The sequence below is a fragment of the Akebia trifoliata genome, chromosome 13 (genome assembly GCF_017979445.1).
Source record: "Akebia trifoliata isolate Shusen 1 chromosome 13, ASM1797944v1, whole genome shotgun sequence".
In the NCBI taxonomy this organism is placed as follows: Eukaryota; Viridiplantae; Streptophyta; class Magnoliopsida; order Ranunculales; family Lardizabalaceae; genus Akebia; species Akebia trifoliata.
In genome coordinates, this window is record NC_141387.1 from 29,764,297 (window position 1) to 29,783,582 (window position 19,286).

The 19,286-nt window shown below is 35.3% G+C and overlaps 1 protein-coding gene and 1 long non-coding RNA gene across 2 annotated transcripts; one reads left to right on the top strand and one right to left on the bottom strand.

Annotated features, from left to right (window-relative positions):
• The first annotated feature begins 268 nt into the window (after positions 1 to 268).
• LOC147388248 (uncharacterized) lies at positions 269 to 3,613 on the top strand. The gene is made up of 5 exons (XR_015171107.1): positions 269 to 750; positions 1,532 to 1,706; positions 2,409 to 2,517; positions 3,252 to 3,290; positions 3,564 to 3,613. It is a non-coding gene; the product is annotated as an uncharacterized LOC147388248 (long non-coding RNA).
• Positions 3,614 to 8,517: 4,904 nt separating this feature from the next.
• LOC147388249 (uncharacterized) lies at positions 8,518 to 12,724 on the bottom strand. The gene is made up of 7 exons (XM_086421864.1): positions 12,614 to 12,724; positions 12,233 to 12,494; positions 10,312 to 10,547; positions 9,818 to 9,896; positions 9,597 to 9,734; positions 9,069 to 9,455; positions 8,518 to 8,792 (listed from the first exon to the last, which is right to left on the bottom strand). Exons 2-6 carry the CDS (start codon positions 12,251 to 12,253, stop codon positions 9,363 to 9,365), a joined length of 567 nt encoding a protein of 188 aa, XP_086277990.1. The 5' UTR covers positions 12,254 to 12,494; positions 12,614 to 12,724; the 3' UTR covers positions 8,518 to 8,792; positions 9,069 to 9,362.
• Positions 12,725 to 19,286: the final 6,562 nt, after the last annotated feature.

Sequence of the window (19,286 nt, forward strand, 5' to 3'; positions counted from 1 at the left end):
GTTTTTAACATTAGATCATTCTCGTATCAAGAGTTGGAAGGACTTTCCTGATGCATTCCTCTTCAATTATCGATTATACACAAATATTGTACCCAATCGGTTTGATCATATAAGAGTAACAAAGAAGTTGGGAAGTCTGTTCTAGAATTTGCTCAACAATGGAGAGAGACAGCATCTTTAGTGAAGCCACCTATGTTGGAGAATGAGATGGCAACAACTTTCATCACTGCGTTGGGTTCTCCATTCCACTACGTGAAAATCCCAACTTTTTCTAAAAAAATTTGTTGGGCGTGGCCCGTCAAATTTTAAACCCGAAATTCCGCGGCCTGTGGACCACGTTTTTGGTCCATCACACTCACTCTCTACTTCTATCTCTCTCACTGTTTCTCTTTCTCTCTGCCTCTCTTACTGTTTCTCTCCGTCTCTCTCTCACAGTCGATCGATCGACTTCTCACTCTTTGCCTCTCTCTCGATCGACTTCTCACTCTCTGCCTCTCTCTCTCTCACTGTTTCTCTCTTTCTCTCTCTCACACACACTCAATCGATCGACCTCTCCATTACTTTCTCACAGTCGATCGATTTCTCTCCCTGTCTCCCTCGATCTCATCTCTGGAGTATGGATCGATGTCATCGCTCGATTTCTCCATTTGTGATCTATTTGTCTATTTTGATCTGGTTGTTTCCGTTAATGCGTCTAGTGTAAATCGGTCGTGTACCAGGCGTTAGGTCGTTTGATTTACTTTTGGTTTGGTGAGTTTTGTTGATCGACTTGTAGATAAGTTGGTGATTTGATTGCATTTGATGTTTTTATTTGGTTTTTGTGTGAATCGAGTTGGAAAAAACGAGAAATTTTGTTAATTTGCTTTGTTTTAGTTGGTTTTTTCTGGGATTTGTTTGTGCATTGAGTTGTTCTTGCTGTTCTTAGTGATATTTTTGACGATCTGTTACTTGATAAGTGATTTTTCACTATTTTGTCTCTTTTTGAAAGGATTTGAACTCCTGAAGACGACATTTCCTCACCTTTTATTTGTTTTTTTGTGTGCTCATTTTGTTCTTTTTTATCTCAATTTCCAGTAAATCAAGTGGAGAGAGAGTGATTTTTCCTTGTTATCTCATGTTGTCTGGCTTCACTTGTTTTCAATTGCCGTCTTTTCTCCAAATCAAATTGGAACCAAGGCGATCATCCTAAAAAACTTCATTTTTCTACAAATGTGTCTCCTACCTTTCACATTTATGGCTTGTTTGGTTGTTTGAATCGGTTAATTTTAAAGGTGTCTCCAAATGTGTCTCTTTCCTTTCACATTTTTCTACAAATGTGTCTCTTACCTTCTAAACATTTTAACCAGTAGAAAACCTGAGTTCTGATTTTTTTCCTACTGATGTTATTATCAATATATCTGATTTCAATTGCATTCTGAAACATCACAATAATTTGCATTTCAGAAAACTTTGTTTAAGGTTCTGATATTCTGCCGACATAATAGAAGAAATAATTAGTCTATTTTCTATTTTTCTTATATATTTTTTGTAGTCTTTTGTGGACTTGTGTAAATATTTCACAATGGAGAATGGTGACCACTCAGTGAAGAAGGGGTACAAGTTGTGGAAGCTCTGACTAGAAACATTAGTCACAATGTGCATTGCACTGAGTGCGGGAGCGAGTCCATTGATATTCTCAAGCAGATGTTGCTATTCTCCTCATAAGGGTACAGTTTTTGGTTCACTTCTTTTCCATTATTTTTCCCATTTGACCTCTGAATCACTACAGTTAACATGCTTGCTATCGTCCAATCATATATTTATATCCTTTAGTCAATTGATTATTGATGAGACTAGGTTGTATTTTGAACTTCGACTTGTGTTTTGGTGACACTATGTTATTTCTTCATTTATAACTTCAGTTAACATTCATTTTTTCTGCTTAGTCTACTATAAGGATGCAGTTAGATTCATTTTCCTTGCTTGCCGGAATTCAGCCAGATTCTTGCCAATGTTCAAAATAAGTTCTTCTTCCTCTTAGATTTTTTTTTTTTTCATTTCTGAGAAAATGAAATGCTGAACCTGTTTTCAACCTATTTTTCAAAAGAGCTAGAACTCATATTATTTCTTTAAATATACCATACCAACTCAACATTTAGATAAATTTTAAAATAACTGAAACTATTAATTATAGAACAAATAACAACTTTCATTTCCTCTGATCTCATTACATATTCTGCAAGCACAAGTCCTTTTTGTCATGTAACGTTGTGAACCATGAGTATTGCCTTGTCAGAAGTTATTGTTCATTAGTAAAATTATTTAGCTAAAAGTCTTCATTAACTGGACTAAAGAAATTCATCAATGTTGCTTTTGAGTATCTTAGCCAATTTTGCACTCTCTGATTCTCGAATTCCTGATTATACAAGGAAAGTCGATGTGTATAGCTTTGGGATTGTGCTTTGGGAGCTCACGACAGCTCTACTTCCATTTCAAGGCATGACTCCTGTGCAGGCTGCATTTGCTGTGTCAAAGAAGGTTGGTTATTTGATACTTCTCTAGTTATTTTTGGCATATTAACATTTCAGATAATTTTCAGTAACTCCTATCATTTTATATTAGATGATTTGTTTATTCTTTATATATATATCGCCTTGGGATTTTACGAAAGTAAAGTTGTTTTAGAATTAAGTGTTTAGAAAAAGTTCCTAGAGAGAAAGCTAATTTGATTGTATGATTCAAACTATCGATTTGGCTGATTGTCACAAAAATGAGATAGACTTATTTGCATGCTTATGAAGAATTTCTGTATGTCTTTCTAATATTGAAAGAGGTGCCACTTTGGCTTGAAATCAAAGGTTGTTCTTCTTTGATTTTAGACATTTAGTAAGTTCTCCTAGAGTCCTCCTTTAGAAAAATCTACTCATGGAAGTCCCTAGGACATTTGCTTTTCTCTAATTGAAACTTGTAATTTATCTCCCAAGAAGCTTAATATGTTTGTGTTGATATCCCAGATCTGGGTTAAACAATAACAAGAATAAGCTCAAACCTTCACATCATTTATGTTGTCTCTAATCCTTCAATGGAGTATTTTATCTCCCAAGATCTATATCCAAAAAACCTTTCTTCATGTAGGATTTGTAAAATTATTGTATTGACATCAGGAGTTTGACAAGGCTAAAAAGGAGTTACATGGTAATACATATATGCAGAAAATTCAATAGTACCCACAATTATAATTATATGATACTGACGTCTCACTGTTATTGCAGATTGCTTTTCTCATATAAACAATAATCATCCTGTAAGAGGTATGCATGCCACTATCACATTTTGAGTCCTTGTTGCAACTTTGATATTTAGGTTGACTTGTTGGTGCCTCAATTTATATGTATCCATTCCAACTGAATACTTTACCTTTCTTGGGCTTCAACAACTTCAAATCAAATATGTTGACTCCTAGACTGCTATTTAGACTTCAGGGAAGAGCTTGAAGTTTTTGCTTCAGATTTTTCAAATGATGTACTCTTTAGCTACAATTACAGTTATGATCCAATAGCTGAGTATCTATCATTTGTTGACAGTGATAACTTCTCTGTTGATGGTGTGCTGTCTGGCTTCCCTATAACTCCATTTCAGGCCTCTCTTATAGTTTGGACAAGTTGGTTCAGTTACGGGACTATGTTGCTGCTGCAAGTGATGATGTGAACCTTGTTTTTATTGTAAGTTTTGAATTTTTTTTTAAACACTTCCATTATCTCATCTTTTCTTGGGTTTATTATTCCATTAGTGCTTGTTTATTGCAACTGCATAACTGATTGAAACATGTATCTAATCTCATATGGTGTATGTTCAGGTTGGTGCAATGTCCCATGGGAAAATTGATAAGGAATATGTAGATTTTATTTCAGGTTAGTTCCCTTTCATTTAAATAGGTCTTATGTCATCTTAGTGTACTGACCAAACTACAGGAATAATAATATGAGACACCTGTATGACTAGCCGTGCAACATGGAGTTGAGTGTTGGGAAGTTAAGAAACGTGTTCATAGAATGATCATAGAATAGATGAGGATAAAGAATTTTAGATTGGTGAGTGGTAAGTATAGGAAAAGACTAAATTAAAAAAAAAAAATGTAGACTAGACAAAGTTAGTATATTTGAAGGAATTCATGAATAGCCCCAAATATAATAACAGCCCAACGAGAGTAGCCCTGTGGTGAAGGTTAATAAAATAGTACATGGGACTTGGGACAATGAAACACACTAGCCATCTTTAAGAGATAATTTTTTTTTTAATAAAAATATTAAAGTGGAGGATGAGACTGATTTAAGTGTTAGGATTTTTCTCGGGATGTGGTAGCATGCATGTAGATGCAGGAACGTTCTACATGAAGTTGATTTATAGTTTTTTTTCTTCTTTTTTTTTTTTTGCTAAGCAAGGGAGGTGGTTAGTAGTCAAAGTAAAAGCCACAATGCTTTTATCGATAAAAAAAGGAAGCCACTATGCTTTTATCTATACTTGTGGATTTAGTACACTGTGCAGTTCTGCAAAGTTCTTTTAGTGCCCTTTCTATGTGTATACTAATTGAATGTTCATTGCTTTCAAGAAATGTCGTAAATTTGATAAGCCACTCTGTTCCACTTTCTTTACTACTAGTTTTATAATCATCAACACAGCCTCTTTTTTTAGGTTAGACTTCTTTGTTGTTTTATATATAACCTAAAACTTCAACAAATGCTCTTTAAAATCCCATTTAGTAACTACGTTCCCATACCCCAACACCTTTTTTTGAGCATTGAATCTAATAATACTTCCATGGCATACATACTAATTGTTACCTAATGATAATTTGTATTTCATTATAAAATTGCACATTTCTGCCTTTGGCTTGGTCTTTGCTTGTCATGTTGGTATCCCCACTTTCAATTTGCTCTTAAATTGATGGGCAGCCTGCTGGCACTATGAATCTCTACGACACTTCTAACATCAGTAAAAAGATGAAGCACAGTTTGCCCTCTGATGACATCCATAACCAATGTGAGTGTATATCTGTTATTCTTATCATTAAGAGGAGACTGTTCTTGCCCTCAGATTCTTTATTATTATTTTTATTGTTATTCTTTCGATAGGTTTATTATTGCCTAACTCGTTATTCAAGATTTCATTTGATAAACTAACTTGGAAAACAAATTTTATCTGCTGCTGGTAAATGGCACAAAATTGTTATTGCAAACTTTGTTTCAATCAAACAGGTGGGGTACCTTGGTGTTTGTATTGCTTGAGATCTTGTTTTGGTGTCTTTTTGCATCTTTACATTTTATTGGGTCCTGTGAACAGCTAACATGGAGAGTATGGGTGGATAGCTAACATGGAGAGGACAATGAAGGCACAGCTCTGAGGGACTCTAGCATGGCTGGGTACATATCAAGCAAGAAGACAATGGTGATCAATCCAGAGAATCCCATTATGGAGGAGCTGAGGAAGAGAGCTGATGCAGACAAGAATGAAGCCAGTCAAGGATCTGGTTCTTCTGAATTTTCTTCGATTTAATGTAAAGTTGGGTCTATTACAATTTCAAAATATTAATTCATGAATATTGATTCAGTTTTCTATTTTTGGTTCTTTAGTCAATATGGATGCCCATCATATTCTTATTCTATGATTTTTCTTTTGTTTTTTATTTTTCTGATTTTTTTTATTATTATTTCGTGATTGGTGAATTAGAGGACCGTGCTATTGTTTGTTAAACCTCCAAATTCGACGGTCATACTCTATTAATTTTTTTTTTTTTTTTAAAGCCCATTCTCCAATAATTTGATAGTTCAGGGCCGTCAAAAAAAAAATTCTACAAGAGAATATTTGACGGGCATATTTGATGGGAGGGTCCGTCAAATTTCTCAAAATTTGACGGGCTAAGACCGTCAAATATGGGCTTTTTTCACATAGTGTTCTATACTCACCTAGTTGGGCAGACCACCACTAGTTTTTCTACTCTTATGAAAGTTTCTGATAGGATTGAGGATGGCATCAAGAAAGGATTGATTGCGGATTATTCTATGGTGCAGCCGACTAATCAACTAGGTTCTTTGAGTAATAGGCAGAAAAGGCCTGGCAACGGCCAAACAAAGAAGTTTGATGTAGTGAAGAAAGAGGAGAGAGTCACGCACACTATGTACACAACCTCTATTTATTTAGTCAATAGTGCCTCGTCCACCACCTCCAAAGCCTCAAGTCCCAATCCTGCCTATTCCTCTCTCCCTCCTTCCAACCAAATGTTTACCAAAATTGTTAGGGGTTTCCAAATCGACCACCAATAATCAAGCATTCCCTGATGGAAGGAACAAATAGTTAGATTCACTCCCTATGAAGCCATCTTAATTCATGCCCATGTTGATAAAGGTAGGATATCTTTTCCTTCGTAGACCTCTAACAGATGCTTCCACCCAACCAGGATATAACCTGTTCTATGTGAATCACATGAAGACATGGTCATTCTACTGATCAGTATTGGACACTAAGGCATGCCAATTACAAGAAAATGTTGTTTTCAATGCAAAACCTCCCCAACCAACAAATATCCATCAAAATCCTTTACCTCATAATTCAACAATGCCTCAAAATAACATTTATACCATCTCAAATAAACGGCCAAGCTTTAATCCCTCCCTTCTGAAAGCCTCACCAGGCACAATAGTGAGAATCCCATTTAACCAAGAGCCTTCTACCATTAACACCTTAGGCATTCACGTACCATCAACCCCATTAATCATAACCCAAATGATCGACCTTAGAGTCCAATCTTCTTATCAAACCATTAACCCTTCTCTACTTGTCGTCAATATCCCTTCAGATTCTTTACCCACACCCAATCTACCACCACCCCTAGTCTTTAATGTCCATGTTCCCTTCCCTTATCAATCTAATAAAGCTGTTATATGGAATTATGAGGTGAAGTTGGCTCCCACTTGTAAGGCATTAGGGGTAACAAGGAAAAATTCGGTAGAGGTTGATCAGATAACTAGATCTAGGAAAGTCTATCAACTTAAGGAAATGATCGTTGGGGAGTCTAGTACAGCAACAACTGAAAGGAGTAAAGTAGAGGAGGAGGTAAAGGAAAAGGGCAAGTTCATTTTAGTCGAAGGAAAAGAGGCAATCCCTAATAAGACATGCCTGAGAAGAAGAGTCCAATAACTGATGATGAATTCGACAGTCCCGACCGTCGAACTGGACTATCGAAAATTTTCTTGTCGAAAAAAAATTCGACGGCTAAAAACCATAGAATTTTTTATAAATTCGACAGCTATAGGCCGTCGAATAATATATTTCTGACAGCTATAAGCCATCGAATAAAATATTTTCGACGCTATAAGCCGTCGAATAATATATTTTCGACAATTTATAAGCCGTCGAATAACATATTTTCGACGGTTTAAGACCGTCGAATTTGGGTTCTTACCATATTTTCGACGATCAGAATTTTTATGTGACAAAATGCTTTTGTTTTCAACCTATACCTGTGAAAAAAATCACACATTTATATCCACATCAACATTCACATTCCATCCCATCTATTCACATCTGATCCACACCAATTTGCATTCAATTCATAGTATAAAGAATAATAAGATTTTTTTTTTAAAAATTACTTATATAATTCAAAATTCTAATCTCACATATTGGAAGAATTCCTGAGATCATGTTCAGATACATCAATGTAATGAAGTCTTAGAAAAAAAGAAAAATTCCCACTTTCAATTGGACGTGTCATCCCATTTCTTCGCCCATTTCTCCTTTGTCATGAGGCAACTTACGAGCAAGACCATTCAATATCTGATGGAAAGCATCTCCTGACTGACCATTCAATATTCTACATTTCCATCCATATTTATGTACATGTCAGCACTAAGATGGGTATCTCCATCTTCTGTGAATATGAGATCGAGAGCGTGCTGTTCACAGAAACTATTTTTTAATCTATCAGCAGAGCGTTGGAGTCGTCTCTTCCATTCTCTTTGCTCAGGATGACGGTTCTGTGTATCTGAAGTTCTCCTATGGCGATCATCCTTGACACTAGCCTAGTTTAGTGGGGAAAGCTTCAGGGCAGCGCGTGGGAGTAACTCCTCAGCTAATAAAGATGCATTTGCTAGCAAAGCCATCTGTTGGGTTTCAGTCTCAGCAATAAGATAACATTCTGTTTCCAAGTTTTCTTCCAATTTTATGAGCAAGCTTACGTATGAGTTGAATACTTGAAACAGACCTTCCAATGTGTGACCTCCTAATTGCATACTCAAGAGTGGTCACAACCTCGAAGAAATCCGGCAATTGGAACATGAAGCTAAATGAATAAAGAGGAAAAGCTTATGAACAGGTAAGGAATCCCAAATTTCAAGAGAAAAGATCTCTTATGTATAGCACTGTCAAATACATTTCAAATTCATGAGTTATATTATTCAAAATGGGTAAATTAGCAAGGCCATTCATGCATTTTAACAAAAACAGATTAATGATTAAGTGATAAATAACCTTAGATCCGGGCACCTTGCCATTTTTGAATGAGGATTCTTGATCTTTGATTCAATCACATTGGGTATTCTGGTAACTTTGGGAAGATTGAGTTGCCAAAGAAAGTCTGGTTCGGAAGAATCACTAGTCGCAGCCTCGAGCTCATCTGAATCACCACTTGTAGCAATATCAAACTGGCTTCTTTGTATATCATACTCATGGCTGTCCTTCTTGCTTGCTGTGAGCTTGTTATAAGGTTTTTCTGGGTATTCTTTAGAATCTAGGAGACATTGGAGCAGCTTCTAGAACTGGGAGACAGAATTAAAGAAGAATTTGTAAATCAAAGTGGAAAAGAGAAAGTTGTAAAAAATTCTTCTGGCGCAAATTGTGACATAAAACAAGGGGAAAAAGAGAAAGTTTCCATTTTTATGTTGTTTCAATCAAAGAAATCTGATTTGCATCAAGATATCTCTCTGTTAAATCCTGAAAGGAAACTAACCAAGACAAAAAATTACATGTTTCTATACTTATTCTAAGTAACAAATTGTACCTGAAATCAAGAAATACGAGAAAGAAAAGATCACCTCTATATTTCCGACATCCTCCATTGGTTGCCTATGGTTGAGGGAACAACATTGCTTGTATTGGTTGTCCATTGGCTGAAACTTAGAAAGGTAAAGCTGCTTTGATATATAGATAGCCAAGGTCTGAATTGATGACCCAAGCTAGAAGACAACCAATAGATAATATAACTTAGCACAAATTTGTCAATAAAACCAATGTGATCGGGTAACTTTTGATCATCGAAAACCGTGGTCTTCATAATATTTCCACATATCTGGCCACTGCCTCCTACTACCACGTCTTCCAAATGGATATTAGTCATGATCGTTTGAAGGTCTTGACATGCTGCTTTCATTGCGTTTCTTCTGAGCATTCCTCATGTCCTCTTCAGAATCATACTGTGAACGCTATATAAACAGAAAACAATGCATCAATGCTAAGACCAAAAGTGGCTCATTTTACAAAACATTACAACAGGGAATGATCTGATCAGTTGGTGATAAGAAGCTAATATTACAGGTATTAAACCATTTATATGAGTTGCAGACCTTGGCAGAGTCCGAAAGTTCTCCATATGCCTCTCCAATCATTTTAAAAAGCCTGTCAGCTTCTTTGTGGACCTCTTCAGTGACTTCCTTCCACAGTCCGTCATCTACATTCTCACCTCTTGCCAAGAATTGACCAACCTACACCACACAACTTGTTGAGCAATAAAATGTCACAAAGTCAATGAGTCGAATTTATGCAGCAGATACGATAGGCTTAATACCTTGTCTGGATGATGTCTGAGAGCTGCTTTGCGGTAGGCCTTCTTGATGTCTGCTGCCGTGGCAGATGGTTCAATTCCTCTGCATTGAAATTTATAAAGAGCAAACGTAAATCATAAGACCATTCTCACTCAGCAAAATAAAAAGAAATGAGACGCCAAAAACAAAACTTTCAAGAGGATAATGATGAACAGCGAAGAATGCAACAGACCACCCTAATTTTAGGCTGCTCTTGCACGAACAAAAAATCATTTTTTCTTCAATACCATGATTTCCTTTAATTGCTTTACTTATTGCATTACGGTTCCCAGTATTGGTTGTCTACAACTATGAATGTCCACAATTTTTTTGTGTAGGCAACAAATTTTAATGATAAAGAAACAAAAAAGGAAACATCAGCCAAGGTGGGCCATCTTACAAGAAGCAGAACACAACCAAAACAAAATATACAAGACGCTCATCCATAGTCAAGGAATTCAATTTAACAGATACTTACAAAATCAGATACATATTCAAGGGAATTTCTTTCTTGGCTTCTTTTTCCACTGTGGAAAGTCGCAAACGAGCTTTTCCTAGATCATTCACAGTGCTAGCTGAACTAGCTAATGTGTGAGACTCGTTGGTCTTATCCTCTGGTCGCTTTTTAAGAAGAGAGATAAGTATCTGAAGATCACTTGTTGCTTTCCTGTAGTCTCTATTCATGTCATGTAAAGTAGCTCTTCTAGAAACAGCCTGCAAAATATAAGGGCAATTGGAATGCAAAGGTCATCAATAAAGGGATGTCAGTATGATATCAAGTGAAGGCTCTCCAGAAATCTTGTACAAGAACTTGTAGACATTAAGACAAACTGAAAGAATGGTCATGAATCACTACGTCAAGAAAAATACAACCATCCCATAGAGAAGTTTGCAAAACTACCTTAACATGACACATACAAGTGGCAAACGTATTACTGAAGTTAATGCTTTGATTTCAGATGCAACAGAAAAGAAACTAATTTCAACATTAAAGAGGCAACCCTAGAAACTTGGGTGGCATCAGATTGCCAGTAAGAACAGGGGAAATAATGATGAAAACGGTAGAGTAAAAGGGGGGATTGGCAATAGGAAGAGTATTCATAATCCTACAATTGACTTCGCCTTTATGTTAAAATGGTGTTAGCTTCTCCTCACCCAACTCAAAAATCCCATCCAAATGCTTCCGCACTCTGCTCAAAGCCCAGTTTTGGAGGATCACTAGGCATCCCATGGTGGGAACTGTTGGGAAAACTACCACACAATGTGTAATATAATCACAACGAAAATTAAACTTTTTCCCTCTTTGAGTGACAAAAATAGGCTAAAAGTATCCAACCATTATCAACACTACCATTATACCGAATAATACCAATCTAAGTGCAAGATAATCCAACCAAGAAAAATAAACAATCACAAGCAACAACACAAGATTTTTAACGTGGAAAACCCTTCAAAGTGAAGGTAAAAACCACGGGACTTGTCTCGGTAGTCCACACCAAAATCTTCCACTATCAACAATAATGGGTTACACCAAAGTTCTCTCAAGATCAATCTAGAGGCTCACAAGATTACAATCAACATTAAGAATACATATTCTTGGTTCAACAATACAATAAACATCATCTAATAAAGATGGATTTCACAAGAAAACAAAAAGGGGAAGGTTTAGGTCTCACCAATGAAATCTCTAAATAGAGATGAGAAAGAGAAGCTAATCTGGAAAAATAACTTGGTAGAGTTGTAGAGTATATTGCAAGGATTCTCTACTCCAAATTTGAGCCAAATCGAGCAACGTTTGCCCTTTAACCTTCTTGCCCTAACTCTCCAAAGTCCACCCCCTTCCTTTTCCCTTTCTTTCAACCTTGCTCTTTTCTTTTCTCCCTTCTTGTAACCCAAAAACAGCTGCCCCAACTAAAGAACTAGTTGCTGTCCCCTTTTCTTTTTTTTCTTTTTTTTGTGTTAAGTTGAATGGGCTTTGCCCTTATTCCTTTATAAATTGGGTGGCCCACATGAGGTGGACCCAGCCCAACAGGAACCACCAAACATAAACAAATCCCCTTCATCTGTGTAAGATACCAAAAAAAAAGCTATTTAACTAGCCACACACCACCATTAATTTGGAATATGGGCCTCATGCCATTGGTTCATTAACAGCAAATACGTACTCCACAAGTCCTAATTCTTCTAGAGGACATCAAACTTACAAGCTCTTCTCTAGAAACAAATCATCCTTCAATGAAGATCTAACTCACAAGTCCTTTAAACTCAAATTAATCCTCCAACAAGTGAACTTAGGTCTGACCAATTTGACAGGTTTTTGCCTCAATCACTGGTTCTGATTAGTCTTAAATTTAATATCTTAACTAGATTATTGAAATTTGAGGGACAAGGACTAATACCTTGGGATATCTCATACCCATATTGTTTAAGCAGACGAAAGCGAAGTGCTATGCCATGGAGACTCTCCTCCGCTCCATCATTATTGTTCTCGGTAGCTATGACATCCAGCATTCTCTTGATGTCCTTCTCAAACAGGTACCCCAATCCTAGTCTTCCAATTTGATCGATCAGCTCCAGCCGATCTAACAGTCCCACATCTTCCGCATTGATCATACACCTTATATCCTCCACCTTCTTGGCTCTTCTCTCATACATCTCCATCTGTGGAATTAAGGGTAGCTAGAATCAATACAGTATGATCATTATGGATGTTTGGTTGGTAGTTAGCTGATCGTCTAGAAACCATTCGAAGACATGTTTGAGTGATAGGAAGGCATAACTCTGTTATCATTATGGATCCCTCATTGTTGCTGTTGCTGCTGCCACCCCAACCAATCTGCCTTCCCAAGTAACTTCTCGAATATAGTGAAAGTACCTCCAAATTTACTGCAAGCACAGAAAGGCATGCTTAACTTCCATGAGACCACAACCTAGAAATTTTATATTCTAAAACAAGAGGAAAAAGATATTAAAAAATATATATAAAAAAAACTTAAGTTAAACTTGGACATCTTTACTGTAAAGAAGTTCATCTTTTTATGCCCAAGTCCCACTGCCAATTTTTTATTAAATTGATGTATGGAATAGGTAGCCGAGACCAGTAGCCTGGGTTCAGCCAAGTCCGGAGTTTATCCACAAGTGTTTTGATACTGTTATCAAACCATATTGCATAACCACATATTAACTTCCATAGATGAAATTAACATTACATAAGCACACCAGTATAAATGACTAATTGAGTTGCAAAGACAAAATGTTTTTGTTAGTTGGTCACATTTTATCATGAAATGGGTTGGATTTGTATTCTTCAGGATGCATCAAACTCATTCTATTTGTCCAATATGCTTTCCTTCAGTGAGAAGTGAATACCAATCACGTGAGCATACATAAAACTCATTCTATTAGTCCAATATGCTTTCTTTCAGTGAGACATCCACCGTGGGTACTCGGAAAGACATCCCGGTCAATTTCCCATTCAGTGCAGGGAGTACTTTCCCGACAGCCTACACATGCACAAAGTTCATAAGAAAATAAGCCAAGTTCTCACAAAGCAGAGAGTCATTGTGTAATACCACAAATAATTAGAACTCAAAAAAAGGAAGAAAAAACCTTGGCAAAGGCATATTAATATATAATTCATTGTAATTCAGTTTCAACTTAGGAAAATCTAAAACAGAATTGAGATTTATGGAAATTACCTCATGCCTATCAAAATACACGACAATGGTTCCTAGGCCATCTAATCACCTCACCACAAAGAATATCAAGTAAAGTCCCTTGGGGTCCAGCTATATCCATTAGCTCAGCCGAAGAATCAATGATCTCATCGATATAAATTAAATAATACTCCATATCTGACTTCTCAGGATCTACTAGTGCTCATTTGGTGTAGACCACATTCCTTCTAAAGTTCATCAATAAGCATACCTTACCATTATTCAATGATGGTAATGGTTCTGATACTGGTTCTTTACCTCCTCGCCTATTAGGAATTGTGGAATTTGATGTCGCCTATTAGAATTAAATGAATAATCTCTAAAGCTAAAATGAAGAATCTCTAAAGTTAAAATGTTTTTACATCTTACCTAAATAGAAGGACCTCCAACTTCAAATGTAAATGATTTTTTCTTCTTGTGCTTGTTTTTGTTCTTCTTCTTATCTTTCATTAGTACATGAATTAGTTGAGTTAAGTTAACCATGTCTTTTTCAAATTTATTCGTATAATTCCGACTTTAAATTGTATAATGTAATGAAGTCTTTGAAACTCCGCCTCCCATACCTCTTACTCTGCCTTTTCCATCTTTCCCAAACACCTATGCATAACTACGATTAATATAATGTATGAAAATAAAATATCAAAATTAAATAATATAAGTCATACATACAATGGAAATAGGATCGTGGTCGATATCTTTATGGGCAAAGCTAGGATCTTCTTTAATAAGATTGTTTAATTGACCCTACAAAACAATGACAACATTAAGATGATAAATAATTTTTTCAAAAATAAAAATAAAAAATTTGACAAAAAAAATGACATCACTTACAAGAGATTTAGCCAACTCAATAGTGAGAGCACTACCATCACTTCTCGTATGACTATCGATGAAAAGCTCTGTTCTTGTAGGCTGCCGACCATCCGTCTTATATTTTTTCTATTTAGATAAAAAATGTGCCACATAAAAAATGCATACAATCTGAAAAGCAATACAAATTAATGAACATTTGAAATAGAGTATGTAAATTAAATTAATACTTACCATTTCTTCTGTCTTTTTTGCTATACCCTTCTATCGGTTGTGTGTGGAGTTTTATTTTGCTTACGAAACTTTTTCATTTTATCACATTTTTCTTGGTCAGCCAATGTCGATTTTAAATCAACAAACTTCTCCCAATCATCCTGTTTGATCCATCTACTTTTGGGCTTATTCAACTTTCGCTCTACATCAGTATTACCAACTTTGTAATATTCCTTCCCCAATCGATATTTCCAATCTCTCCATGCATGACCGGCTTTCTGTAGGCAGAGCTTCTTGTAGTCTTCAGAAATGTCATAACGGGACAGTCAAAATATAAACAAATAAATCAATTCTAATATAATGAAAATATTCATCATTATTGCAACTAATCAATAAAATATTTAAACTACCTGGAGAATACGCCAAATAAGTTCAAACAACTCCGTCGGTACCTTCCTCCAAGAAGAATAGAAAGGTGGCACGTGTGCCATCGCATAACGGCCTATATTGGTCGATAAGTCTATCGAATTATCCCCAATGCATTGCCCCATAGCATTGAATTCCACATGAAGGCGTGAATCAGATGATGAATGTGGATCCGATGTCGACGAACTCTGATGACTATCTCGTGTAGGAATTGAGGGTGTCGAGTTATCAGAATCTGATGTCAACGAGTTATCAGAATTCTCCATCGACGAGCTATCAGAATCTTCTATCAATGTCATAAGGCCTGTATGAAATTACATTAAAAAAATAGTATAAATATTTTAAAGAAATAAGATTAAAAATGAAAGCAATAAATCAAATAGTGAGTTAAATAACAACCAAAGCAGAAATATTACACAATATCAACAATGAATTTGTATTTGAAAGAAATAAAAGTAGATCATTACTATTATAACACACTATTTTTCATAAATAGATACATAACATACCAATATAGTTAGTTTTCATCATCATTTTCAATGATATCTTCTTTAAGAACAGATGATAAAACATCCATGTTACTTGCCGCAAATGCTAAAGGATTTTCAAAAGCGTCTACATCTTTATTCAATCTCTTTGGAGCTTCTAAAACCACGTGCCAAGCTTCCGTAGGTCGACTTTGATCTTTACAATAAAAAACTTGAGTTGCTTGTGAGGCAAGAATAAACGATTCATCGTCTACTTTTGTATTTCTCATCAATCTCTCTAGATTAACATATCGTAAATTTGTGTCTCAATCAACTATATACCCATTTGAATCTTCTATACGTACCCAATCACAATAAAATATCGTCTCTTTGAAATCTAGGTAGTCCAACTCAAGTATTTTCTTTACAATACCATAATAGGTAACTTTTTCATCTACATAATTCGTATCTCTAGAATTTTTTCGGAAACTCGTTACAGCTTTCATTGACACCCTAGAGTTTTATGTTGATAAATTCATTTCATATTCCGCTGTATAGAAAATATACCCATTTACTGCATATGCGTTTTATGAAATTGTAGAAGCATTTGGGCCGGTAGCAAGCCTTTTTGTGATTGAGGGGCTGAAATCGTCATGTAGTTGTTCTCTAACCCAATGAGCGTATGGCATTTCTTTCTCTGCTTGTGAATTGGTCTTTCGACTATTAGTCCTTGACGTAAGACTTTGAAGGTATTCATTATATTTCCTATAGAAGATAGTATCAATTAATGAGGTTTAAATTCATATAATATAGAAATAAATTTGAGTTGTTGCTACATACTTTTTCCATTGAGAATTCTTAGCAGACTGACGAAGTACCCATTTACGAACTTGCTTGTACTCCACATTGTTCAGAACATAACGTTTTCCATTCTTATCAATAGGGTAGGCAGATTCACAGTCATCATTCATAATCATATGTTGGCCTCGTTGATGACTTCCTATTCTACGTAAATCATCGGGCATGTAATGCATAGCATACATCATTGCTTCTTCCATAAGATAACATTCTGTGATAGAACCTTCTAGGAATGTTTGGTTCACCACGTATCATTTATAACTCTTCATCATCCTAATAATATTTTACGAATTAGATAACGATAAGACAAATAAAAATATTCATTACTTATTGATCATCACATACCGTTCAAAAGGATACATCGATCGATATCTAACTGGTCCGCACATCAGCGCTTCCTCCACCAAGTACGCTTCCACGATCTAGATAACCATTTCTTTATTTACATGCTTGAGTTTTTTTTTTTCTTTCTCAAGTTGTTATCTACTTCTTTCTCAAGCTAAACTAGCTGGTTTAGCTTTTTCTAACAAGAATCTTCTCTAGACATTTTCAGTAGAAGTGCACACTTAGCTCTTGAAATTCTGATACCTTGTCATGTTTGTTTAACTAAGTAAACTCAAAGCTCTGAATATCGATCCACTTGAATCAACATCCTAACAATATTAGCATGATTCATTAGACCAACTCGTATGTAGCCTTTAATCATAGCTGAATAAAATGATATTGTTGAATTGACTTCATAACTTCTCATCTCCAATAGAAAATCTGCGGTTTGATTCATCTTGCCCGACTTACTTAAACCATCTAACAAAATGACATAACAATCGATAGACATCACGTATCACATTAAGTGATGTGTTTTGGATTTTATCCTAATAGTCAATTTCAGTGATTTTTTTGGAATTTGAAATCATGGGTTAGTTTCATATTTTAGACTTGGTAGTGTTATAGGTCCCATAGAATTTCCTTCTATCTATATGAATAGCTGAAAAATTACTAAAAATAAAGGAGTTCATTTTTGTCTAAATTCAGATTTTAGAGGATCTTGATTGTATAATGGATAGGAGTTGGATCTAAAAGCTAAGGTATTACACTAGTTTATAATTTTTATTTTTTAATTTTAATATGGACCTATCATATGACATTAATGCACCTCGCATTTTATTTCATTTGTATATGTATGTAATAGACTAAGTACTAAATACATTGAGGAGGTAAAAGGATTTATTGAGTATGCATTCGAACATGGAGCAACTATTAATGGGAAGTTGAACTGCCCTTATCCTAATTGCAATAACACATTATATCAAGATAGAGAAAATGTTTCATATGATTTGCAATGGGTTCAATAAAAATTATACGAGGTAGTTATTTCATGGTGCAGAATTAGGATCGTCTTCCTCAAGGGGTCATAATATGAATCAAAATGTTCGAATTGATATGCAAAATGTGGGTGGTGGAATGGGAGATTTATTAAACAATGTTTTTAAATTTCCATCAAATTGTGATATAAGTATTAGTTTGACAACAACTAATGGTGGGTAAATGTAGAAGCCGATGGATTCTACAATTTGTTAGGTGAAATAAATATTGAATTATACCCTAGATGCACGAAACACACTAAAGTTTCGTTAGTAATGAGACTATATCACATATAATGCTCAAGTGGATGGAGTAATAAGTCGTTCACAATGTTGCTTGAGATGTTGAGAGAGGCATTACAGAAAAATTTGACCTTACAAGAAAATTTTAGTCAAACAAAGAAGATAATCTCAGATTTAGGTTTCGATTACAACAAGATTCATGCATATCCCAACAATTGCATGTTATATTGGAAAGAGACCATTGATAAATAAGTATGTGATAAATGTGGTACTTCAAGATGAAAAGTGGAATATGAAAATACAAAAAAGAAAATAAGAAAACCCCAACTAAGATCCTACGTCATTTTCCATTAAAACCAATGTTACAAAGGTTGTTTATGTCGTCAAAGACCGCTTCTAACATGAGATATTATGATGAGGGCCGCACGAAAGACGAAATGTTAAGGCATCCTACAAATGATTGGCATGGAAACATTTTGATAACCTTCATCCGTCATTTGCTTCAAAAAATTGTAATATCCAGCTTGAATTAGCTAGTGATAGTTTCAATCCATTTGGGATAATGAGCATTGATTATAATACATGGCCTGTAATTCTCATTCTGTTCAATCTACTACCATTGACATGTATGAAACAACCAAATCTGATACCATCATTGCTTATCTTTGGTCCTACTAGTCTTGGAAATGACATCGATATATACATAAGGCCCCTTGTGGAAGAATTCAAGGAGTTGTGGAAATGTGGATTGTCGATTTACGATGCCTCAAAGAAAGAAATATTTTAGATGCATGTGACCTTGCTTTGGACCATTAATGACTTCCTAGTGTATGCAATATTATCTGGTTGGAGTACTGAAGGTAAACTTGCACGTCCTTCTTGCCAAAAGGACACATTTAACTATTATATATGAAAAGGAAAAAAAAACATTGTTACATAGGGCATCGTCGATTTTTACCATCAGAACATAGGTTTCAAAGGGACAAACACTTTTTTGACGATACGATAGAAAATAGATCTACACTAATGTCTATGTCTAGGTCTGACACATTAAATCTATTAGACAGAATTCAATTTAATTTTGGAAAACATACTGACATGAAACAGTTAAGACGGATTGCAAATAATGGCATGTCATATAATTGGAAGAGGTTGAGCTTATTCTTTGAATTGGCATATTGGAAGGACAATCTATTAAAACATAATTTGGATGTGATGTATATAGAAAAGAATATATACGATAATGTAATTGGTACAATATTGAATATTGATGGAAAGTCAAAATACAACTTAAAGTCTTGGCTTGACTTAATGGAAATGGGTTTGATACACACACTTCACCCACAGATCGTGTCTTCA